Source organism: Pezoporus occidentalis, unplaced genomic scaffold (assembly GCF_034315485.1).
Source record: "Pezoporus occidentalis ecotype Australia unplaced genomic scaffold, CSIRO_AGI_Poc_V1 ctg113, whole genome shotgun sequence".
Taxonomy (NCBI): Eukaryota; Metazoa; Chordata; class Aves; order Psittaciformes; family Psittacidae; genus Pezoporus; species Pezoporus occidentalis.
In genome coordinates, this window is record NW_026912918.1 from 2,601,454 (window position 1) to 2,628,263 (window position 26,810).

At 40.5% G+C, this 26,810-nt stretch overlaps 1 protein-coding gene across 4 annotated transcripts in view; it reads left to right on the forward strand.

The window, feature by feature from the left end:
• The window catches only part of ADCY9 (adenylate cyclase 9), an 87,818-nt gene that overhangs the window by 22,147 nt on the left and 38,861 nt on the right, over positions 1 to 26,810 (forward strand). For all 4 annotated transcript variants that reach the window (XM_062635542.1, XM_062635546.1, XM_062635555.1 and 1 more), the window contains exon 2: positions 24,689 to 24,861. In XM_062635542.1, the coding sequence (XP_062491526.1) occupies positions 24,689 to 24,861 (173 nt within the window). The remainder of the gene's footprint in view (positions 1 to 24,688; positions 24,862 to 26,810) is intronic.

Consider the following 26,810-nt stretch of genomic DNA (forward strand, 5'->3'; position numbering starts at 1 on the left):
TCCCTGTGCTCAGACCACAGCCACTGACTCTGTGGGCCATAAAAGGAAACAACATTTCTTGTCAAAATACAGCTGCCCAGCCCTTTGCTTTCTGGGAAAAATGTCCAGTAACTGCTGATAGCGCCTTGGGATGTGCAGCACCAAGTATAAACATTTACTTACTCTTGACTAGAATTGTTGGCTTTTCAGAACCCATAGGGCAGGGGAATAATGTGGTGCTGCTGATTGATGAATGGTCATCATGTAAAAGCCTAGATAGGGGTTTAAAGTTCAAAACAGTTTGCTGCTTTAAAAAAAAAAAAATCTTCTATTTTATCAGGAGGAATCTAGCAAACAAAGTAATTATTTACAAAAATCCTGCGTCTTTGCATTAAATTAAATTCTGGATAAAAAGTACCAAAGGTTTTTTTTTTCCTCATCATTAGTTTGAATTATTTTATAACACTTTTACTTATAGCTCAGAGAGTTTTAATTTCTGTAAGCTCTTTAAATGATGCAAGTGTTCTGTTGGCATATAATGTAAACTACATGAGTGGAAAAGTAAATATTTAAGGCTGACATATTGAAGTATAAATAGCGGTTACTGTGTGTAATGTTTCAATGGTAAAAATATTTCTAAGGGTCTATTGCTGTTTAAAATGGCAGTGTTTTCTAGAAGTTGCATTTGTATTTTGGGAAGTATATCTCAAATTGGTCACAAGTACATCCTTGGCAGCTGTGGTGCCTCAGATCCCTTGAGCATTTGTTGCTTGTCTCCTGAGAATGTCTGATCCGCTTGTCAGTAAACACAAACTGATTGACAACAAAGTTGATCATCCTTGGAAGTTTATCCATAAATTCCAGGCTGGATTTGGAGCTGTCTGATCCAAAGATGAGGAATATGGTCAGGCAGCAGGAGTTGGCTTCATCAAACGCCAGCGTTGAAACCACTCGAGTCCAGGGCTTCTGCCTCGCTCAGCAGACTCCTTGAGGAAGCTTCTCTGGGGGACGCTTGTGTTGCCCCTCACAGACACTGTTAATTAACTTTTCTCATCTTGAGCATCTCACCAGGCAAATGGGGTTTGTTTTTTCTCCTTCTTCCTCTCTTTGGAACTTTAGCAATTGTATTTTGAAAGAATATGGTATTTATCATACCTTGTGTCTTGAAGTACCTTGTCCCATGGCCTCGGTTGAGGGACTCTCCTCTGGATTTCCTATTCTTGTGGATTTAACAAAGATCCTAAGTGTTCTTTTGGCGCAGTTTTGTCCTCAGCAGTAACTATACAAGCTTTACTGTATACTGTTTGTGTCATCAAATGATGGCTTCCACATAGACACAAAACCAGTGAGTTGGAAGCTTTTAACATGTATTGACATAGCGCAACAGCTGTACACTACTTACAGCTAGCATTTAGCTCAGGCTGAGCCAACCTGACATTTGAATTTCATGTTTAACATGTTTTACTTAAGAAATAATAGTATAGGGAGGGATCCCTCTATTGAAAAGAGTTATTCTGATAACAGGTAACATTTCCCTGGATTCCCCTTGATAATTATAGCTAAATACACTTGGGGAAGTTTATATTTTGTATGTAAAACATGCTCTTACTAAAAGTTTTGTAAAAAGGGAATAGTGTGGAAGATCTCTCTAAATTGCATCCTTTCCAGCTCTTAAAATATTAAGTTTAAAATGCAAAAATTCAGTCTTGGATTGCACTGCAGAATGTGAATACACTGAGGCCTTTCAGAGTATTTTTCTGCCTTTCTGAAATGTAGCTTGCTTGAACCAGGTTAATAAATTTGCCAGTGGTATTATGCACAGTTATACGTGTTATTTATCATAGTCTCCGTAGATGCTGCTGCGGTCTTTGTCAGCTCATGCTTTCTCTTGTTTATTCTATCTTTCATACTGCCTGCTAATACTGAGTCATAGTATTGAAGTTGTGGTTTGGAGATTCCTTTCCAGGACCATGAGCTCTCTGTTGGTGAATTTTGCATTACTTTCTCCAGTAGCAGCTTCTCTTGGTGTTAAGTCTGATGCCCTGTTCTTTTCCTGAACTACCTGTAGTCTTCATGGCAGTATGAATTTTTGCTCACTGTTCAAAATAACTCACTAAACAACTGGTTTTGCATAGCAGCACAGGGACAGCAGCTGGACAACTCCTGTTTCTACCTGGCTGATCTTGTGATGGGATGATAATATTCATGGCAAAGGGTGTTTTTGTGCCACGGGAAGTTCCAACAAGAGGAGGTGAAGAATTAAGGGCAAGTGCTTCCATTTAAACTAAGTCATCTGGTTGTCACAACGTTAGGAAAAGCAGCTGGGAACAGCACAAACATGTCACCAAGGAATGCTCGTAGTTGTGGTATTTGCTGATGGAATTGTATCATTATTTCTTAGTCAGTGAAAAATCAAATGGTTCCTAAAAGCTTTTGTGGCCAAGAAAGAAAAAAGTTGGTTTTTTTTTGTTTTTTTTTTTTGGGGGGGGAGGGGTGTGTGTGTTTTGTGTTTTTTTTTTAATTTAATTTATTTGTTTAGATGTGTACAGTGAAACATGGCTATATTTAGCAATAAGTATTTGCTCTACCACCCCCATACCTGTGATCAGGGTAATCATAGACTCACAGAATGGTTTAGGTTGGAAGGTACCTTAAAGATCATCTAGTTCAAGCCCCCTTGCCACAGGCAGGGAGACCTTCCACTAGACCAGGCTGCTCAAAAAAGCCCTGTCCAACTTCAAGTAGTAGCATTTTTAATATTACCCTAATATAAACAATTTAGTAGATTATAATTTTTATATATTAGCTTCTAATCTAGTATATAATTATATAATAATGCTAATGAAAGTCAACAACATTCTCTTAAGTGCTCTAAAAAACCCCATTCTGTCCCTGTGAACTCAGATTTAAATAAACAAGATAGATGCAGCAGAGAGATACAGGCCATAGCAGAAATAAATCTGTATTCAGGATATGAATATACATAAATATTTTTATTTAAAATGAGGTTTTAAAAAGTACTAATGTCCTATCTTACATATTTAGAAGCCTAAAAAACTTCGTTCATAATCATCAAATGGGCTGTGCTGATCGTGCAATACAGATAACTCTGGGGCTGTTCAGCACTTAACTAAAGTCTGTTCTTGCCAGCTTTCCTCTTACAGATTTGTTCTCTCCTCCTTTTGATCTGCTGCATTTCTTGCAGCTGACTGCTGTTTTTCCATCTCACTAATTCTGTAATTTGTTTATATGTTCTCTCTGACATACCTGAATCAACATTTGGAAAGCGTGGTAGCACAAGGTTGCCCTGCCGCCTGCTGAAGCAGGAAGGTGCCTGGGCACCCTGCGCAGTCAATAAGGTCTGGCTGTGGTACTGCAGCGCTCACCACAGGGCAATTTTTACCTTTCATTTTTCCCTAATGGTGCTTTTTTTTCTTTTTTAATCACTTCTACAGACTGCTCATTTGCTGCTTTAAATGTATTCATGTACTTCAGTCCACATGGCTGTTTGGAAATGACCTATTTGAACTCATTTACTTAATTGTAAACTGGACATTTGTATTCTGTTTTATTGCAGTTTGTAAATCCTATCAGTAATTGATTAGAAATATTCTGCAGGGATTTTAGATATGGTACAGTCAGGTCTCTGAAGATGCTTGCTTTAGGCTTACTTCCTTTCTGTTACTAAAAATCAGATTTTTCTCCCCATGGTAATGACCATCGTTCAGCTGTTTGAATGCTTGACATATAGTGAGAACATTGGAGTGGCCAATAGATCCTTCCCTAACCTCAGCGCTCAGAAAGCGCCTGCACACTTTGTAATGTAGGAATCACTGAACTGACTTCCATGAATGCCATATATTTCTGCCTGTAATAGTTTTAGCTCCAGTACATTGATATAATTTATAAAGCTTTAATACTAGCAGGTTTTACAGGTGGTATGCAGTTTATGCACACCCCACAGTGATTTCTTGAGCAAACACTGAATTTCTTTTACTGCCCGAAAAATGCTAAGTGCTAATTTATGATGCAGTTGCATTCAAGTTGAATCTTAATTTTATGTGTGTGTCACTTATCAACAGATGCTTTGCGGAGTAAAGACTCCTATAATTAGATTTGGCATATGTTTTCATGATAGGTGAAATAGTTTCCATGCTTCTAGAATAAATATTTTCTGCAGCCTGTATTTATAATAACAGTAAACAATTGAACATGTTAGCTCCAAGTCCTGCATGTTTAGTGTAAGCTGTGGCTTTTGGAACATGTACTTTTGTGATTCAAAAATATTGAGTCCTTTCTAATGGCCTTTTTTTTTGTTGTTGTTTTAATATTCCAAAAAAGGGAAAGATCAAAGTGCAGTCTGTTCTTTCCTGCCCTTCTAGATATACAAAACAGCTGCAAAGCACAATCAACTATTGTAATTATATGTGCCCAAAGTCTATAAATAGATGCAAAGCTTCAAACTCGAGCTGTGCTGCTAGAAAGGCCAGGGGATTTTTGCTTGGGGTTACTAAACATTCCCTTGCTTGTTTGTGGTTTAGAATCATAATTTCCTAGGCTGCTATATATTCCAATTGCATTTGAATTCAGAATGATTTTGCCATGGAAGCTTTACATGAATTCACTGTTTGCAGTTTTCTCATCCCCTGCTTTTTTAACCTTTTTTCTTTTTTTCCCAACACACAAAAATTTTGCAAGTTTCTGAAGGAAACCAATTTAAACACAAGAACTAAATTGTTTACCAAAAGAATATTGCTGTGATGTATGGCCTTAGCGGGAAGGTCATGAAGGTGTGTATGAAGAGTGAGAATAGGAATCCCATTTCATTAATCCGTGGCCCGGACTTTCCTTCAACCTGGAAATGTGTAGTGTAATGCTTGATAAGAGCTCCATGTTCTTTTGAACTGGGAAGTAGGCGGCTGCTGCAAGTACGCTCTGCCTCACTGTGCAAGAGAGTAATAAAATCTGTACAGCAGCTTCAGAGCTGTTAGAGCTGTTCCCAGATTTTTTTAATTCAATATGCCGCATATTTTTTATTCATCATGTTAACTCATATTGGAAGAGCTGTTGAGAATGTGAGAGCTGGGGACTTGTAGATGATGAGAGAAAAATTAGTGTATTTGGCAGATGTAAGGTGTTGGAGATAATTTGAGTTTTGAGTATCCAGGATGTGGTTGAAGCTGCTGCTGGCAGAGGTGAAACAGAATTGAAACTGCTCATCTCCTTTCCGTGCTCTTTCTTCCTGAAAAACCCCTATTGATTCCCATTCCATTTCAACAACATTAGCACCGAACAGTATCAGTGGTGCTGCCCTGCTTTAAATTCAGATGAGGGAGTGAGGAAAGTAACTACTTTGGCATTTAAAATTGGTACTTTTCAGATGTAACCTTTGTGCTTTTGAGTCAGATGAACCAGTTCATCTCTTGAATTTTTCTTCTTTCAACAACAGAACTTTAAATTTGGTTTATCACTGCATATCGGGGGATTTACAAGGTCTTGCCCCATATAGGCATCTCACTGAAGGAGTTTCATGAAGCTTCTGGTGCATTAATACAATACATGGTCAGCATTTTCATGGCTGTGTGAGGTTATGATGGAGATCGCTCTGAGAACAATTGGGAATTTGCCATTAAACAGTGTTGTTTCTGAAGAAATAGCAATAAAAATGTTGAAGGAAACATTTTGTAATCTCAACTGAAAAAGATTTTAATTTTGTTTTCAATAATATGTAGGCTTATGAAGTTTATTGCAGCACCAGAGTTTTGTAGGAGAGGCAGTTGTGTTTATAGGGCTGCTGTTATGAACGGTGATGATTGTTACTGAGTGGTGTTTAACCAGTCAGACAAAATGAATGATGAATTCAGATTTGCCTGAATTGAAAAAAATCCATCTAGTATGGCCTTCCTTTGTGAAGATTAGGGCACAAAGAAGAATTTTAAAATCAAATATGATGAAAACTTGGAAAACTTCCTTCTGCCTACGTATTCTTCTGCTGGATCAATGAAAATCTAAACCGAGCAGGCACACAGCAGATCTCTGAGACAAAGGAAAACTTTCCTGTGCTGCACAGGGGACTCCTTTGTCCATAACTGCTGTGGCTCACCTGTGTGGAGGCAAGCATAGTAGAAGAGGCTGAGAGAGGAAAAATCAGTCTCCTGCTCCCTTCCTGCAAATTCTATGGAGGATTTTAGCTGTTTTGCAAAGGCCTGGAATCTTCCTTAGTGTATGTGTGTGTGTATATATATGTGCTTGGGGTGTGTGTGTGTGTGCATATATATATATAGTGTATGCATCAAGGCGCTTGCTTTGTAATCCTGGTGGCTGGGTTTGTAGAAAGGATCTAGAGAGGGCAACATTCAACTTGATAAACAGCCCTCAGAGGCCATCGCCACCCTTGGTTCTGAAACATGTCCTGATGTCTGTCTAACCTGTCAGTGGTTCTGAGCTGGTCCAGACTTGTCTCCAGGGAAGAAGCTGGCCAGAAGTTCACTTTGGAATGCCCGGCTTAGTGCCTGATTCTGATTCCTCTCTTGTGGAACCTGCCTTGTATTGTCTCATGAGCACAGCATATGACTTGAAAGTTCCACTCTGCATTCAGTTTAACACAAACCAATGATTTTATGCCCTTTTTTTCAGGAAAAATATTCCAAAATGTAATTGCAAGATTGACTCCTCATTAGAATGACAGAAATGGGGCAGGGGGTAAAAATAAACAGATATAGAGATGTGTGGATCCATCTGGTTACAGACTTGGGGGGGGGGAGGGGGAAGGAGCATCTTTTGACTTCATTTTCAGGCCAGTGCAATGACAGGGCACCTCAGAGGCGCTGCTGCAGGCACAGCATAAATCTGGGCTCCTCAGCTGGATATGTCCGTGGAGTGCCAGAGGAGATGCAGCTGTCAGCAGGCTCTGAGCTGCTCCAGCAGTGCTGCAGGTGCTTACAGGAGCTGCAGCAGCGTGAGGACCTGTGTGGGAGGCACGAGCTATGATGCTGCTCTCATTGCACATTCTGTGCCATAAAGATGATGAAGAGCCTTTGGGGAGGTCAGTGGATTCTTCCTTTTGGGCCAGAACAAGATGATGTCCTCTAAGTTCATTTTCCCAGAAAAGAGCATGTAAACTAAAGTGTTTCATAAAGGTTTCTCAGGGCAAGTTCTGGACTGCATGCACCTCTCTGGGGATCAGCATCTTTGTCCAGCACTTCTAGTGCATGAGGTAAAAATGTGCTCAGCCTCACTTCAGAACCCAGTGTTTTTATTTATTTGCTTTTGAGAGCAGTGGCTATTCTATATCTTCCTGAAATACTGTTTTTTTTTTCCTGTGAGATCTTACTTGGATTCTGATGTTGTTATGGGCCCCTCAGCTGAACTCCTGAAATCACCTTGTTATCTTGAACAAAGTGTAGCTGCTGTGATAGTCCTCACAACAGTTCCCTGTTTGAGTTGGCAAATCTTTTCCTGAACTTGCTGTACCCTCCAGTAGATAAAGTGGCAATCTAAAAGCAACACAGGCTTCACAGCAAAAGATCAGATTCAGGCCTTGCTGAGCACAGCTACAGGGTTTTTCAACATTTTTTTTTTAACCTTCAGCGGAAAAGACAAATGCTTTGCTTGTGCTTTGGTGCTAATGGGAGAGCAGGCTTAAAATAATCAGTTTTCCTCTAAAGTAAATAACCTTTATGCCTCTGACATAAAAGATGAAAAGCACACCTCCCTTTAAACCCCGAGCTTACTCCTTAAGATTGTGACAGCTCCATAAATTAAATTAAAGAAAAAGAAAAAAAAAAAGAATTGTAATGGTAATGCTTCATTGGAGAAGCTCTCATTTCTTTTTTTTTTTTTTCTACATTCTTTATTCTTTTTAAGAAACACTGTATGATTTCCATATTCTCTGTATTCTACAAACAGGACACCCAGCTGTTGTGTAATACCTTTGGTAGATGGCCATGACTCAGTAACTATTGGCCCTCCAGTAACTATTAGAACAGTATTTTCTTTCTCAGTTGTAAGCTTATACGCCCCCGTTACAGTTTCCCAAGTGAAGTCTTGCATGAAATTCCAGTGGCCTGGATCAATGAGAAATTAAAATGTCCTTTCTTGGACTAGGCAGCTAATTGGAAAAAAAGACATTGAATTATGGGTTTAGCACCGAAAGTTTGTTTTCGGTTGGATTTTGTACTCTGCAGGAGAATGCTGCTGTTCATTTTGAAGTTCCATTTTCCTGAGAGATATGAATGGAGGTTTTCAGCCTGGGGATGTGTCTCAAGTGGAACAAAACATGCTGGCTGAGGGTGTCACCCATTGAGGCTTTTTCTGTTACACAGAGAGCTGCTGCTGTGCACTGCGAGATGGGCAAAGCCTTTTTCAAAAAGATTCAACTGCATAATGCAGTTGATTTTGGCTTGCCCATTTTGATACAACCTCTGATCTTCTTCCCCTGTGGAAGAAGTGATCGTTCTATAAGCTTCAGTGGAAGGCTGCTGTGTTAGCAACATCTATTTGCATGCTTGTAATACTCTGATTTCCTGGTGTTTCTAAGATCCCATATGATGATGCTTTCTAAGGGAGGAAAAATTCTTTGCTTACATGTGATACCCACAGCATTGCTGTGTCTTCCTTTTATATTAAAAATTATTTTCACAACGTATTTGTTCAAATTTAACTGTTTTCAATAAGTACACTTTTATCAAACAGATTTATTGAAGCTTTTTTAGATTTAATCATTTTGGAGGGCACTCTTTATTTTTACATAAAATACTTCTGTAATTTTGTGTTGCTGGTTAAGGAAGGAGAGTGTGCAAAAGCAACAGGAAGAGTGAAAGGCAGTCAGAAGTCCACCCAGAAGGGCACAGTGCCCACAAAATGTAGGGATCTCACTGCACATAAAGTTGATGTGGAAAGTGACAAGCTGACTTGTGTGACTGAAGTTTTGATGTTAGTGACAGGGAGCACATGTGCCGAATAACCTGTGAACTCATCTGTAAGCCAGGCACTCTGTTTAAAACCATTTAACAAGGTCAGTGTCTTTAACTTCATTATGTTGGATGTTTAATTTCAGTTTCCTAGAAAGACACTACAAATTGAAGGATGATTTTAACAGTCAGTGTTTGTTTTGAAACTTCCTATGCTTCTCTGAGTTTTGCAACTGCCTTGCTGTACTCCAAATAGGCTGTTGCCTCCAAACTAGCAAGAGTTATCTCAGCGTGATACTAGAAAGTGCCATCAGTTGGTCATAAACCCCTCCCTTTACATAAAATAATATGTACAAGGGTGAGAGTAAAAAAAAAAAGCATATTGTTTCTCATTCAAATAAGCTCATAGTGTTTCTTAGATACTTTTGAAAAAAAGAATTGCTTGTTATCAGATTAAAAAACCCCACTTTTTAAGATGAGTAAGCTAAACTCGCAGTGATTCATCAAGTTTCTCAGAAACCTTGATCCGTAACCTCAGGGGGAAAGTAATCCCACGAAATACTTCATTCTTCATTGAAGAATTTTGTTTTTGCGTGCTTGGATCTTCAAATAAATCATGAAGGACTTCATTAGGCAAGTGATTTAGTCGAAGTACAGAGAAATTGGGCCATGGAGATGCCCCTTCCAGTTCTAACAGAGTTTTGACAGCAAATGGCAACAGCAGCACAGAAGCAAATACAGGTGTTGGGGAAGTATTTAACCTTTGTTGGATTTCTTTCAATTTTGCAAAGTATAGCCAAGAGCCTCAGGGTTTGTTAGGAAAGGGGATGTTTCTTTTGTTTCTGTGCTTTCACATGATTTTTAGATTTTTAGATGTTTCTTTAAAAAGCTTTTTTTTCCCTACAGCTATGGTTGCAATTGAATATGTAGCTTTCAGAAGAATATTCTCCTGGAGACTTGAGATGCGACTTTTGCTTTTCCCAGTGTCCCTTACATCTTACTTCAAAGTGATTAAGAACAACTCCATGTCTAAATGAGAAGGGATTTTAATTACACAGATATAGAACAACATCACCCCATAGCTCCCAAATTCAAGCTGGGGGTGCTGATTCCCTAATTTCCACAGGTACCTGGGCCTGTTTATGTAGGTACATTGCAGAGCTATTTTCTTGCTATGTGCTATAACATCCTTTGCAAGGAGGCTGGGAAAAGAGAAGAGACCTTCATGCTCTGTGTGCTGCTCTCATGGTTTAATACTCTGCTTGAAGGTGCTTGGGCACTCTGAGATGGAGGTTCATGCAGGAGTTTGCATGGACTAAAGTAAGTTTTCATAACTGAAACTTTCTGTCAATAAGCCTGTTATGTGGTATCATTTAACCATGAAGAAAGCTTCCATAAAAAGAACTTTTCCCCTATTTCTTTCCAAAATGTGAATATCAAAACTGCTATCTCTTCTATTGGTTTATCAACAGGTTATTCAAGGTAGTTGACTGTTGAGCATGTAAGCATAACAGAAATGTCATTTATATGTTGTGTAGATATGAGATGCCACTTCCCAAGAGCTAGGATCAGCTAGGCTGAATCAGTTCACCAGCAGATTAACTAGAGGAGACAGAGAGCCACTGTCTTGGGGCTTAGGTTTTTTGAGAGGAGATAAGTTTCCTTAGTGAACTATCTATCTACTTATACCAGCTCAGAGCCCGCTGATTTTCACCCCGGTTGTTTTTGCATTCCAGACACATTCCTGTACTCCCCAGTAATAACTTTTAGCCTGAGGGTTTGAAATGTAATCAGCTAGTTATTAGCACAAAGTCTGAGAATGTTTTTGTAAAGGATGGAGAAATCTAATATGGGACATGAGCTGACGGAGGAGCTGTTTGTTGGGGGCTTGCTTTGGTATGAAGGAGGCTGCCAGGTTTGGTCCAAATGCAGATAATAATAACAGAGGATTTATGGGATATTCAGACCTTGGAAAAACAGAAATGGTGATTTTACCCGTGTCTGGTTTATGTCACTTGAAAGACTTGTAATTGCTTGTCAGCTGCTGGTGTTAGTGTCTCCTTAGGTCTTAAAACCTAGGTTTGAGTATCAGCTTTGGGCAAAGACTTGTTTCTAGTGTGGGGATGAACTCATTTCAAACACAGTGACAAGCCCAAGGAACATGTTGATGGACTTGCATTGGAGAATGTTTATTTAACTGTATGTTATTTAATGTCATTCACATTTGGTAGTTTTAGTGGCATGACGTAATGATGGTCAAGCGAATCTGTTGACTAACAAGAGACGAATCTCAGTATTTGTTTCATCAGGTAGTTTACAGTTTGGATACATGCAAGAATTCCTTACGTATGTTCTGTGTTTTACGGGCGTGTTTCATCTGAATTATGATTAAACTATCATGTTATATTATTTGGTGAAGTACAAGTTGTGAAACTGAGTAGGGATACAGCATTTGAAGTGAAGGAACAGGACCAGAGGTAGTGTGGTTTAAGTCTTGGCATGAGGTAAACAGTAGAGCACAAATAAAGCACAAATACTGGCTGGGTGGAGACTGAATTGAGAGCAGCTCTGAGGAGAAAGACTTGGGAGTGTTGGTTGATGAGCTCAGCATGACCCAGCAGTGCATGCTTGCAGCCCTGAAAGCCAACTGGTCCCTTCTGACCCCAAATATTCTATGAGACACCTGTGTTTGCTCTAACATCTCCTGACCTAGGTGTTTGGCTCCTGTGTACTGGGAGCTTTTGAGTGATGGGCTGAAGATTCTTAACAGCTACTCATGTGACAGAAAGGTTGTTCTCTGGCCTTGTAGCTGGTGAGGGGTCATCACTCTTCTTGCCCATCATGTTGTTTTCTAGTAGTAAGAGATGCAGTGTGCTCCACTGGACAGTGTTATAATGGGAGAGGGCAGTAGAAGATGACCTAGAAGATCCCTTGTTATGGTGGTTTTCAGCCTGTTCTGGTTTGCAGACTCTGAAGAGTACGGGTGCTTTGGCACACTTAGAGACTCAAAGCCAGCTCTTAGAAAGCTTGTTTCCTTGGTTTTCATTCACAGACCCTAAAACTCCTCCATAACTACAGAGAGTCTAAAGATCACAGTCTGAAAAACAGCTTAAACTATTGGATAAGATTCTTCCAGTGAAGAAGTTGGCTGTGTCTTTCTCATTGGCCTAACAAGCCAGGAGCATGGCACCTTCACATGAAGTGGCAGTTGCTGTCGTATCCTTGAGGCTCCATGTGTAGCAACACAAGACCAGTTTCTGCTGTGGGTTTACTGCCATGTCCTAGGTAAAAGGGATCCAACCTGGAGTCCAAACCTGTGGCTACCATGTGAAGAGGAACACACAGGTAGTGTGTTGTGTCAGGACAGGAGAATGTCTGAATGTTACACATAGGGGAAATGGAAGACATTTCAGAAGCGTTTTGATTGTGTGAATAAACACAGTTCTGGAAGTACTTCCTTTTTAGCTTTGTTTCACAACTTTCAAATTCTTTTTATTTTGGGGAGGGAGTGTTTGTATGTTTCACTTAAGGAGGGAAAAGAAACTGAAAAGATGATTCTCTGCTTGGGGGAAACACAATGCTCAGTAGCTGTTCTCAGCAGTGGTTCTCAATCTTTTTTTTTTTTTTTTGTGCTGGAGACACTGCAAGTAGTCAGTGGCTGAAGTTTGCCAATTAAATTAAAAATCCAGCTGTATAGTGATGCATCCTTACATGGTGGCTGCACTTAGGAATTTCTTCTTCACCACCTGACTGGTGTTTATACTACTGCTGTGTATTGTTATACTGAAAAGTGCCTCCTGCAGCAGTTTTATTTGCATTAGTTTTATTTTTCAGTACTGAATTAGTAACCATGTAAAGCTGTCAACCACATGTAAACAAGTGGTGCATAGGTTATAAATAACAATTTACCTTGAATTACAGCTGCCTGTTTGCATTGTACAAGACTCAGTGTTGAGGGAATTAGGAAATGACTGAATTCAGTAGTGCAACATCATTTCTGTTTGTCTGGTTTCTTGTACATTTGAGTAAGTATATTGATGCTCACACAATTTCCACTGCCAGCGGTGCTCGTGGGGGAATTGCTGGCTTGCTATGTTGTTGAAACGTGCTGGCCCTGCTCCAGTCTGTCTCCCATGTGACAAGCAACATTTTTTGCAGGCTCTGTAGAAGCTCACTACGTAGCTCTCAGTTCTGACCAAAGAGCAACAGAGCTGGGATGATCTTTAATTTCAAAATTATAGAGATGCAATTAAAAAAAAAAAAAGTCCTCTTATTTTTAATGCAGGAATTATCCAAGAAATGCAAACTTAATTCTTTTGATTTTGATTTGGTCCCTTAAGTTCAAGTCTTTTATGTTCTCCGTTTTATTCTTTGTAGACTATTTCTGTGTCATTTATTTCAGTTAAGTGTTTAGGGTTACTTGCAGAGCGCAGGATGCCCCAGTGCAGATAAACAGGCATGGAGAAAAGCCAGACAAAGTTTGCAGTCGAGTAGCAGGTGTGTGTTTCCTAAAGCCCTGATGCGCCTTCTTGAGTAATTGCTTTTATTTTGTTGCTGCCTTTTGTAATAGGAAGAAGTAACAAGTTACACGTGGATGGCCAGTACTGAGGAAAGGTTCAATGAGAAGGGCCATTCTTAGCAGTAGGTGGTAGATATTTGGAAACCTATGAGTTAGAGTTTATTTCTGGCAGTGTTCAAAGCCAGGCTGGACAGGGCTTTGAGAAACTTGGTCTAATGGCAGGTCTCTGCCCATGGCAGGGGGTTGAAACTGGATCATTAAGGTCCCTTCCAACTCAGACTATTCTGTGATTCTATATGTGGCCATAAAGATTCCTCAGATGATATATTTTCATTTTGACACAAGTCAAAACGTGGGTGCTCACTGTGTGCTTTCAATAATGATCAGTTGCTTGGAAAAAACTTTGAAGGCTCCTGCTGAGAGTATGATGCCTGTTTTTTACTTTTCCTCTTAAATGTCAGATTATGAATTTTTAACAACAGCCAACCAAAAAAAGTCAAATATGCAGAGCCCACGAGCTTGTAGCAGGCTTGCACACGCTTCTGGTTCAATTTAGGCTTACTTGCCTGCAAGTCCACAGTGAGCAGAGCAGTTGCATGGCTCCGCGCATGGGCAGGATTAGCTGGTAGGATTGCCCTGGTTTAAGTAAAATGCTGATTTAGCATGGCAAATACAGACTACCTGCATTATGCAAGAGGGAAGGAATGTGCCCGATTGTCGTCCTGTCAACACAGAGAGATTGCACCAGTAGAACAAAATAGACTTCTAAAGTCTTGTTTAAATTGGTGCATGCTCTTGTCTGGATTCTATTAAAAAAATGTTAGTACTGAGAGCCACAATAGCTCACTCTGTTACCAAGGGCCAGAGCAGGCTCTGGTTGCATCAGACCATTGTTTTTTATTGGAATCCTTCTGTGCATCCTGCACGCTTGCTATTCATCATTTCTAAAACAGCAATCAAAAAGATAGGTGGCATCTTCTGGTCCTGAGTGAACTTTTCCTGGGTGGGATTTTTAATAAGCTTCTAACTGCTTTCAATCTGGCCATGCCTTTTGAGTTTGGAATGAATAAAATCCCATGCCCAAAAACCTGGAGCTGACAAAACTTTCACTTGAAGCTTCTCTCTCTTCAACTTATTGCATTCTGCCTGTGTTTAGCAGAGACTGGTATGGCATCCACAGCTCCTGAGGCATGCCAGCCAGTATGTGGGTAGAAGAAAATTTAATATATAGGATGTCTTTCTGGAATGCTTGTGGCTTTGTATATTGTTCAGTCTAGAGGAGTGGAATTTTTTGTGAAAATTCCTTGTCTATCCATAGATCTCTGTTTTGTAATGCTGTTGTTTAAATAGATGTTTTGAAGTCCTTGCCTTGGAGATCTCCCCCGTGCAGTTTTCTGACTGCTGGTTCCCTCCCACAGTAAAATGTAATTTTAAGTTGGAAACATATTTTTGTTTATAATAAAGGGAAGTTATGGAACTGTATGCTTCATATCCCAAAAGGATTGCTGCTCTCTGCGAGCGATGTGGAATGCCAGAACTTCCCATGTGTGCAAATTCACCAGGGAAATGTTGACATGCCTGACAGAGAGCTTGGATTGAAGAGACTATACAGGAAGCTTCTCCCAAAGGCTTCCTCCATCACCTTGCTGCCTTCCATGCTGTTACCATGGCCTGGCCACAGCAGTAATTTAATGTAAGTACAGGGATGCGCATAATGCAAGTGTGTTACAGAGGAATGCCTCAGTCTCTGTACATGAACCTGCGTTTGTTAAAATTGAGGGCTAGGCAAAAGTTAAGGTTGGTTATTGCCTGAGCTATCTGGCTTTGAACTTTGAGATACTTTCTTGTCAGTTATGAAGGAGGGGGGCACACCAAACCAACATCTGCATCCTAAACAAGAAACTGGAAAAAATGTCTCTCTGTTGTCTTCAAAAGACTTTACAGTGTTGTGACCTTATCATTTTTCTTAAAGAACAGGGTCCCTAGCATGCCAGAACAGGCATGTTGTATATCTAAAGTGTATTTACATCTGCTGTACATCACTGCCACCATGCACACCAGTCTGTGTGTCTCCATACCACAGCTCACAACTTACAGTGGGTGCAGTAGTGAGTAGGGTAGTGCTAGGGAGCAGCTCTCATGGGGCTGAGATTGCTCAGTTCTCATTCCTCTGCCTCTGTCATTTCTTCAGCACTGGCACCTTATTCACAATCCAGCCAGTGAAGTGAGTGTTGAATTTCTAAATCGGCGGTATTAATTGTTATAGTCAATTTCTAGTTCATTATTTGTTGCATATATTTTAAGAAAGGGTATTCTGTGGTAGGAATAGAGTCAATTTGGAAGGTCTGAATGCCCTGAAAAAAGCCATGCCCTCTGTGCTTGGTTGACTCTTGGTTTGGCAGCTGCATTGTTCAAAAATTTCATTTTCTCTCATCTTGCTTATTTCCTCTCAGGTGTTAAAATTAACACAGTGGGCAAAAGGTTAGTCAATAAATATGAAAAATAAAAGCAGATGCTTTTTCATGACCAAGACTGCAGGAGAGTTTACAGAAGGCTTTAGCAATGCGAGTAAAACCCAGACAGTACCTTTACCAGTTAATCCTGGAGCTGGAATTAGGCCACCTTTTTGCTTTAAATGTAGGAACATCATACATCAATTAGGTTTTGTGGGGAACCCTTAGAATAGAGATAATCTGTTATCTGCAGCATGTTACTAAATCTGCTGGACTTCAGGCTTCCCTTGTGGAGCACACTGTTACCCCTGGCAAGACTGAAAAAATCCCAGGCTTATCTTTTGACTCAAAGCTACTTTTTTTCCTATTAAGGTGCCAGCCTCTGAGCTGCACAGAGTCATTCCAGAGAATGGGCTCATCTGCTGTTTGCATTCAGGCCGTGATCAGTCGGAACTGGTGGAGCAGAAAGTAAATCAGGGCAATTCTAAACCCCGGGATGGGGCTCAGGGTCGCTAGTCAGACTGTCTTTAATTTTGCCAGTAGAGTTTAGAAGTACATATGTAAATATACCCCTGAGCCAAGAGTGGTAGCTAGACCTTTGTGTTTGAGCTGCATGTCTGGGTTTTTTGTTTGGTGGTTGGTTTTTACCATCCCACACGGGTGAGAAAAAGAAAAAGAGACTGAAGGAGGATAGACCCACAGCCTGCAACTTTCTTTGTGCTGTTTAGTTGTAAATGTAGATTGTGGGTTTGGGTACAGGGTTCCCCACTTAAAACTGGCAGATGTTGAATACCAAAATTTACACATATGTTGTTGATCAGCATTTTCCAAACCCACTGTTGTCTGTTAGCTGATCAAAAGTAAGCATTTGCTAAACAAAAGAGGCAGAAGAAAAACAGTGGTTTTCCATAATGCAGAAGATGCCTCTGGTTTCTCTGGCTCTTTGCAGTCCTTTGGAGATTATGAGGATAGGATTTGAGGTTTGTTTTTGGAGTTCCTTTTGTGTTTCCAGTCTGTAAAGCTCTGTTTCTTATTATCATTGTTTCTGCTTTCCAGAGACCAAAGATAACAAGTTGGCTCATAAATTCCTGTTCTATTTCAGCGACAGGAAATGTTGCTCCATACATTCAAAGTGCTTTTCCAGGTAGGCTCTATTGCTAGAATCCAGGCATTCTGGGTTTCATCTTTTGTGTGCACTGGGCTGGAAGTGGTTCCTGCAGGTGAGAGGGTCAGACTTGCTTCATTGGAAATTTTGCAGTTGGAGAAAATTACTTTGCAGGTTGGAAAAAATTACTTTCATTTTTTGTAAAGTCATCCAGTGTTGTCTTGTGTAGAGCTGTAGTGTGATTGACAGAAAATGCCTGTTGGTATAAAAGACAGTGATGAGCTTTTGATTTTTTGGTCAGGTTCTGTTCTGAGGGAGAGGTGAGGTCTGTCAGGCTGCTCCTAGTATGTGGAGGAAGGATGGCCAGAGAGATGCTGTGCCTGAAAGAAAAGTAACTCAGTGATGCAGGAGAAGTTGTATGACAGAATGAAGTAAATGTGCATTTGCTGTATGGCTATGGAAACATGTTCTGCTCCTCTCCAAAAATCTTGTTTACTTTATCTGGGAAGATGGGAAAAAAAGTGAAAATCTAAAATGAGGGAACTGTGAGTTTGTAGTCAGAAGCAAGCAAAAGTCCCATCCTTGGAAGTGTTCAAGGCCAGGTTGGATGGGGCTTTGAGTGACCTGGTCTAGTGTAAGGTGTCCCTGCCCATGGCAGGGGGCTGGAACTAGAAGTTGTGGTTGTTGAACGACAGCTGCTGGTAGTTCTTTCAGAAAATCAGATAAACTCCCTTTGGCACATCCTGAGCATGGCTGGCAGGGTGGGTTGGGCAATTTGTTTCCACTCTTGGAGCATCTTGTAAACTTGCTGGAAAAGCTGCTCCTCTTGCAGTTAGAGATCAGACTAATAACTGTATCTTGGGCATGATGCCTTAAAGGGAACCTGCAAGGTCTGGCTGTGGAAGCTCTGCATTCTCCTCTGTTCAGCCTGGGCAAGCAGATGTTTGATTGCTTGCTCATGGCCTCAGGGGAGGAAGGTGCTGCCAGCACTTGTCCTGTAAGTGGCCTCTTAGCACGAGTCTCAGAAGTTCTGGGCTGCTTCAGAGGTTCAAAGCAGAAATGCGTTTATTATTATTATTACTGTTGTTGTTATTATTTCCCAATTGCTGACATGCTTGACTACAATTTACTCTCAGAGCAATCTAATTACAATGCAGTCACCTCCTTGAAATTGAAAATGTAGCTATAGGCCTTTACATGCCTATGTTTCTGAAAGTCAGAAGTTGAGCTTCAAAGTAAGAGTGATTTCACTGAGTTGTGATGAGAAATAACTACTAGGGCGTAGACAGCATTTCTGCTCTTGCAGCTGTGACAGTTGAATTAACTGAAAGGTGCCTTGCAGGGATATCTCAAGACCTTTAATTATCCAGTTTGTATTTACCAGGCGCCGTTGCCCCGGTAAGGATGTTCCTCTGAGCCTCTGCTTCTCTCTTCATTTCTGCATGCACAAATACTTTAATAATGAAATTAGTAGAAGCTTAAAGGGGGAAACTTTCTTGAAATTATTTTGTAAGTGGAACAATCTTTTGACAAAGTTGCAGAATAGGGAAAAAATACAAGTAATGATGCCTATTTACAAACAATACAACTTTCTTGGCACTGTGTTCAGATTGGTTACTGGGTACCTCTCTGAAGATGCCTCAGTTATCTGTATGACATTAGCTACAGAGTCTTACCTAGGAAAAGGAATTTAAATCTCAGGTTCATCCATCTTCAGTGTTGATCTGAAGTGAAACACAAAGTGAAAGTTTCTGTCCATCGGTTTCTAATGTTATGTGTGCTGAGCAGCACCTCATCATGTTCTTCTTGTAGTGGGCAGTCAATCTGTTGAGGCATTGCACATGTTGCCAGTGCATGTCAGCGTTGCTGTGCAGCACCATTGGGCTCTCGGGGTCAGTGGCCGTCCTCAGAGTTTTCTGGTTCTGAGGTTTCTTGTGTTGGTGTAAAGTACCAGTTCCTGGTTCAATAGAGGAGAATGATGTGCTGGGGAGGGAGGAAGAGGTTTGCATGAACTCTCTGTGCAAGAGTAGGTCTAACAAAGTGAGAAATAATCCTTATAAATACAGATTTGGCATCTATTGACTGTTAAGAGTGAGGGAAGGGTATTTCCTGCTGAAAATCGTCTTTAGATTTAGCAACAGCTTGGACCGAAAGGATAGTAAAGCTCCTGGAGTAATGGTATGCACTATGTTATTTCTTGCATAAACAGGCAAGGTTAGTACCTGAAAAATTACTTAAGCTTTGACAAGGAAAATAAAAACAATGTGGAAAAGTTAGATGCAAAAATAACCTGCAATTAGAAGCAGTAAATAAGTTTCTGGTCTCTTTTATAATTACTGTTATTTGCCTGTCATACTACATTTCAGATGTTGCAGTTAATAATGTATTTTACAGAGCAGGTCAGAGTTTAATAAAACCATATAGCAGCATATTTTATGGTATGAGGAAACCTAACTGTAGGTCTGTTTCCTTTCCCTGGAGCGGCAATGCCTGAACACTATTTTCACTCCCAGATTTTTGGCAAGGGCAAAGATGATGTCTTTAAAAGGCATGGAGAAAACTTTTTATTGTATTTCTAAAAAGAGAAAGCAAGGGCTGATTGATTGCAGAGAAGTGTAACGCAAAACGGAGTTACCACACATTAGCTTATAAAGGAGCTAATGCCAGTCCTGAACCGCAAAGCTTCACTTAGGAGCTTGCTACACCACTGCTAGTTACTTGTATCAGAGTTACATAAAATGAGATGTTAAATTGTTGAAAGATAATATCTAACATTGTTCCTTATGGCAGACTGTGGCAGGTGATTAGAATTACTTTCTAATTGGAAGGTAATTCTTGCCCTCATGTGGGAGTGGCAGCCTAAAAATCAGTGCAAGTGACAGCCACTGTGGTTCTCATGATGGAAGTTTTCATGCAAACTCCAATTTTGTGAGATAAGATACTGCAAAATAGAGGGTTGTGAAAATGGAGCTCATTTGGCTTTTAAATATATACTTGTTTGGAAAGAGATACGATTAAATGATTGAAGTATGTGGACTTTAAGGGAAATGATGGAAAGATAAGCAGTGGAGAAGCATTAGTATGAAGGTGTGTGGTTAAAGGGGGGATAATCAATACAATTTGGATTTTATTACAGCAATACAAGGAAACATTGCTAGTCTTACAGAACAGAGGGCTGTGTACTGGGAAGTAGTTCTGAAGAGGCATCACCTGTTAGTTAAATGCTGTTTCCATGTACTGCAATGAAAAAGGGGAAGGGTTTAATGGAGTAAGAAACAAGGATATGAAGTAAGAATGGGATTATATTGTTATTAAATGAATCACTAAGACCACGACTGAAATATTGCCATTGTTTTTTGGTGTCTGTTAGAATCAGTGCTAAAAGGGTTTCAAAAACATTTGAAGTTTGTTAGAGATGTGAGAAGTATGACACATTCAGTTTGCCAGAGAGAAGGTAATTTTCCTGTCAGCTATCAATAGAGTCAATAGAGGGCTGAGAAGTTTCAATCGCATGCAGGTGAAGCATCAGAAGTTGAAACTTGTGTCTTGTTTTACCAAAGAATTGCTTATGAGTATTTGCATTAATCCCCCGTTTCTTGAGATCTGTAGGAGACATCTCATCTTCAAAAGACGCATGGAGGAATGCCCTCTACTAATGTAAAAATCAGATTAGATTGGCATAACAGCATCTTCAGTACTGAAGTCATGAGGATAAATGAGCTGAAAGAAAGGAAATAAATTACTTGATTAAGGATTTGAAAGACCAGAACATCTTTTCTCTCCTTTTCCCTGTTCCTTCCCAGCAAGTAACTTCCTACTAATTACCAGTGACAGTTTTTCTCCATAAACACAGCTACAGTTAAGGCTGGCAGAGTGGCTCCAGCCCAACCTGGTTTGGTATCATGTGGGGTCAGGCAGGGAGGGAGCATGTGGACAGGGAGCTCCGGCCTCTGCCCGCACCCGCGTTACTGAATGTTCCATTAGCTCTGCAGTGACTGGTTTTCTCACGCTACCAGAATCAGGTTGAAGACTGGGATGTTTATATGCAGCCTTATTTATACTTTTGTTTATTTTTGTGTATACAGAAAATAATTTGTGTGTGAGTGCATGCATATGTTTTTTTTTATTGTTATTAGGGGTTTTTTTTTTTAGTGTTTCGGATGATTTTCTGTTTTCACAAGTTCAGAGGAATATCACTGATAAAAAGAAAAGCTAACTTGAAGAAAGGAGCCAGAAATTTCCTAATGCTTTGAAAATTCAAGAGTAATAAACCCACTGTGGTTCTACAGAGGCCTCGCCTTAATTATTAACTATTTTGTCAAAAATGCACTTTACAAATGCTGCCATGTCAATATTCAGAATGGTTGAATTAAAGAAATGAATGCTTTGGCTCAGTGAGCAGGATCATTTACTCTTCGTAACACTTACAGATTCTCAGACCTTGAAGACAAGCGAAGGAAATGGCTTGTGTTTCTCAAAGATAAACAACATGGCTCACTTTTTTCCCCTGGAGCAGAAAATACTGTATATGTTCAGTTGGTATGTTGGGGGGTGGGTTGTGGCCAGTTCCCTGTATTTGCTTCCAAGAGCCATCTCTGGAAAAACCAGCAATGTGCTGCAGGACAAAGCCTGCCAGAGCAGAGATTTGCCATCAGGCAGTTTGAGGTTGTGTTATTTTTCAGCATTTCTTTTGAATAAATTTAGGGGAAGGAAGTGATTATAAGATTGAGAATGGCAGGAGGGGAAGAAAGGGTGAGCTTTGCCTTTATAAATAGCAATATAAGCATCTCGTAGTGCTTTCTTCGTTGCCATGTCTTGAGTTATAGCGTTGCGCAGCAACCCACCAAAAATTGCACCTTGTTTACTGCTTTTCACATAAAATAGCAGCTCCTCCTTTGTTGGCTTATTCATTTAATATTACTGTGTTACTTAATTGATTTGAATGTGCTGCATGGTGGCATGGATATTTTTCACTCCATGCACCGACTGTATGGAAGATGACAGACTGTTGATTGTACTAATTCACTGGAGATGGAGAAGGAGGAAGAATATTGTATTATACATCTTGGTTATATTGATACAGTTCTACTGAATTAATGACCCCTTTTTATACTCAAATATTTCAGACTGAAGGTAGGAGTTGCTTTTTGAAATGTTAGGGTGTTGCAAGGAATACTAAAGCAAGTTAAACCTTCCTATAGTAAGAAGGATTTAATAACAAACCAAGATTAGGTTGGCAATGTTAGTAAAATTCTGTAAAGATGAATGATTTTTGCACCTCCTGATTTTCCGAAGCTTTCCAAAAATAAGCTTTTTTCCTCCCCTTATTTGCTCCCCTGAGATCCTGACCTTGCATTCAGCTCTAGGAGTAGCTCTGCTGACTTCTTATGACACATATGCTGTGATTCTGTAGGACATTGACTTCTCTTTGTCTGATTTCACATTGCAGATTCTTGTTCAGTGGACGTGGCAGGGCTGAGAAGCACAAGGAGGGAATAAAGAGTTTTTGATAGTTCCTGTTGCCAACAGCAGCTGTCATAGGCAACATTAAACCCTGCAGCTAGAGCCTGTGGGGCAGAGCGGGTGAGAGCTGCTGTGGCTGCCACCATGGAGATGGTGGCCGGGGTTGGTGGAAAGCAGGGTCGAGGAGTTGCAGCCCACTGCAGTTTCAGTTTGGGGTAAGGGTGGATTCTGCTTTCCTAAACACGTTTTCAGGTCCCAGCATACCATAGCCTTTTCCCTTTCTTCTCTGTGAGGAGCTCAAATTGGAGATAATTTTACTGTGTGCAACAGATTGACAAAATAATTATGCTATGCAGCACAAGAAGACATTCAAAGTGCCTTTTCAAAGAGACAAAACCTCAAGAGATTTTGTTTGTTAAGAGAAAAAAATAAGGGAATAATAGGAGTGGTAAAATAATCCTTTTGCTTTAAGGTAGCTGTTAAAAATAGGAATAGGAAGCTTAATGTTCCAGCTTTTACCCCAGTAAACATATAATTGTAAGCTGATTGTGGTGAATTCCTTAAACAACAGCCCCCATAAATATAAGTTTTAAAGGGGCAGCCCTACATCTGGAAGCCAGCAGCAGCTCAGAGGGTTATGAAGGAACACTGCCAAATAAAATTCAAGCGTGACTATAAATGATACAAAAATAAAGATTGGTTCTAGTGTAACATCCCTAGTATGCAAGCGGGTGCTCCGGGGCTTGGATCACTACATGAGGGCACCACAGCTTTCCAAGCAGCTTCTGAACCCAAGGTTGAAATAGTCGATATGGCTGCAGGTTTCTGTATTGGTTGTAGAAGTGGAGCTGAAATTACTAGTGGAATAAACAGAGAAAATGTGAAATTGTTATTAGTACGCCTAACATTTTTATTGGAAAGGTTACAGATGAAATACTGTCTGTGTTTACATATTGTGGACAAAAAAAAATACAAGGTTTATAGAGCATGATTTTTTTTGTCTGTGAAGAAGGTTGTGAGAGAATGACCTTAGCATACGGAACAAAACCTGCCCTCTTCCAAGGGCTGCAACTTGACATACTCATTTCCAGCTTTCATCCCGTGCATGGAGACAGTTGAGTGCAGTCGATGGCTGTGACAGTCACATGTCTGCCTGCAACTGGGTGACAAGTATCAGTAAAAGGGCTGAGGAGGAGTGCTGTGCAGCTGACCCAAATAGAAACCCAGCAGTCATCCCATGAGTTTTGAGCTGCAGAAATACCCAGGATAACAGCCTCTGGTACCACAAAGTAACAGGCGCTCTCCAGTTCTGCAAGCTGATGACCTCCACGCTTTCTGGAGCACATCGGTGTCCTTCCTTGCTGACTGGGAGCTTTCCCATACAGTGGCAGTAACATTAACTCATTTGGATTCAGGAAGCAGTGTGATTTGGAGCTCCTTCTCAGTCTTTGTGCCTAGAAATAACCCAGAAGGTCATCACACAAAGTTACAAGGGAGTAAAATAAGTGATATTCTAAACAAAATTCAGATCTTTTAATTTTAAACAGGTTTTTGTTACAGCTCGGCTTGTTACAACATGATATTTATCAGCCTGGCCTTTAATATGAGATCTGCTTTCCAATTATGCTTCAGTTCCTACAGCAGTTGCTGAGGGCGTGTGTGGGAGTACGTGTGAGAGGGAGATTGATTCTGTTCTTTAAAAATGTGAAGTCTGCACTAACTATGAAAACCCATCAGGATTTTTAGCACTTAAACGCCATTTCCTTTCTTGTTGTGCTACCAGCGTTAAACAATCTTCACGACATCTCTGGCAAGTGGAGGAATATGTGCTGTTTTTTCAGAAGTAGAGTATTAACACGGATATCACTGAAAAATGGGCTGCAAATCCTTTCCAGAAGTAAAGAGTTAATGCGAGAGCTCAGATTACAGCTTGGAAGCAAATACATAAGGTCGTAGCTCTATTTTTCAGAAGTACGTGAGTGAAAATGGAGTAAAGAAAGTACGTGTAGGTCCTGGCTGTTGCTGTGTGTTAGTCCCTTGCACCTGGGACAGCAGATGTTGGAAAGTCCTACTTGCCACAATTTCACACAGAGCATCTTTATATTCCTGGTGGTCATTCCCAGGCAGTCTTTCTGTGTGCTGTATTCCTGAGTCTTGATAGTGCTTTGACAGTTGCTGTGTTTCGTATCCAAGAAGTCCAAAGGAGAGTTATTTTTGTCTTTCTGCAGTTCTGACTGTTCATTTCTTTTTTCGGTAGGTTTGAAGACCTATCTGATCTCTGGTCAGAAGGTGAAGGAGCCCCACTGCAGCTGTTCACAAACATTGCTTCCTGGCTTGGAGTCTGGAGATGGAGCCAGGATACAGGGAGTATTGTCAGCCGAGAATGCCAGTGACTTGACAAAGACTCTCAAGCATGCAGAAAAACCTAAGGTGAGTTCTTGTTTCAAAGCCAAGCAGCACAGATCTCAAACTGTGCAATTGAGGGACAGATGTATGTATGGATAGGGAAACCTTACAGCCTTGTTCATGCACTGCTCTAGAGATTTGCATGCATGTGTATGTATAGGTGTATATATATACATGTAGTGACAAGAATTAGTTTGAAGGCTGAAAAAATTTACAAAGTAAAATGCCTCACCAGTTGTCAAGCAACCCCTAAGGTAAAGTGAACAACTTTTGAAGGTGTTTTCGCATAAATATATATTTTTTTATATATACTTCAGGACTGAGAGGTCAGTGCTGCTTTTTCAATGGTCTTGATTTTATGGGGGAATAAAGAATATGCTTTATGCAGCTACTGTAACTTCTACAGTTTTCTGCTTTTGCTGCGAATTGCTTCTGCCACTCCTCTGTGTTGCAGATCACGTACCTGTGAATTTTTTCATATGGGTGTAGAGCAGACATCCCTGCAAAAAGATAATGGGATTGTTTGTGTGATGGGAGAAAATGCTCGAGTAGGCTATGGGGTTGTGTTTTATCTGCTTGCTCTAGAAACCTATATCTGGAATTGAGAGCAGTGATTTGTATGGGTTCAGCTTAGAGAAATGATGACATTTTGTTATGTTCACACCTCTCAGAAGATCTCTTGACAAGGAAATCTGTGAAACAATGTGTATTGCTTTGAAGCTTTGCTGTTACTCTCCATCTTCCAGCCCAGAACAGATTTCCCAAACAACAGATGTCTGTTCTCTACTTTTGTTTGTGCTAAGAGTTCCTCGTCCTGTGTTGCCTGAGGTGGGCACAAATGCCAGAGCCACGGGTGGTCATCTGTGGGTCACTGTCCTTAGACTTCAGTGTTTAGTCCTCAGAGGGTCTCTTCAACACCAGTCTGAGATTGAGCTGACAGAGTTGATGGGGGGGTGTGTGTGTGACTTTTAATGCTACTCCATTTTTGTTGCCTTATAATGTTTGTTGTCTGTGTTAGGAGAGCATGGGCAGGACACCTTTACCCTGCCTCTGTCCCTGGTTATAAGTTGTAGAGTGCAAACACTGGATCACAGGTGAAATCAGCTGGAAGGCTTGCCTAACGAAAAAGTTAAACGAGCTCCTTCGAGAGCAAGCTAGGACTGCAGAAAGCAGCTGTAGACATATTTATCCTTCCCCAAAATATGCACTGTGTGTGGTTTGACTGCATCCAAGTTGCTGGTGATGCTTTTCTATTCCTTCTTCCTTATAAGAAAGAATATATTTGGCATCCCTCAGACACCAGCTTTCCAGCTTTCTCTTCTCTTTCAATGAAGGTGCTAGAAAGTAAAGCAGGAAAATACATGTCAGTGGGTTATCTGCACAAATAACCTCGTCTGTGCTGGCCGGTGCATGGCCATGCAGAGGTATAGATGTGACAGTAAGGGGTAGAAACTCCTTTATTTTAAGTAGTGAAGGAAGAAGAATGTACCAAGTGGAGCAGTAATTACCAAGCTGCCTGTCCGTGGAGCAGGAAGGAGAGAGCAGGGATTAAGCAAAGCAGTAAAACTAACGGTGCTGTTTGGAGGGAAAGCGAGGATGCCTGTTAATATCAGACAGCAGAGTAAGCTCTAACTGGAGCACAATGAAACTACAGCAAAGTACAAGACTGACCTGACTGCAGCTGGGATTTGATGAAATTTGTTATGTATTAACTTGTGGTGGTACTTGTTTAAATGATCCAAGTCCAAAATGAGATCTCTTGTTAAGGATCAGCTATGGTAAGTATTTTATAGAACACGGGGTGACTTACTCTGCAGAAGTGTGGACACAGATGCCCTGCTATTCCTGAGGAGCCAGTGTGCAGTATGGAGTCGTGCTGCTGGCCACGGTGTTTTGTTTGCTGCCTAGCCCCTGATTTTCTGCTCAGGGACTGTCTTGGCTGGGTGTTAATTGCTGTTTAAATGCCAAATGAC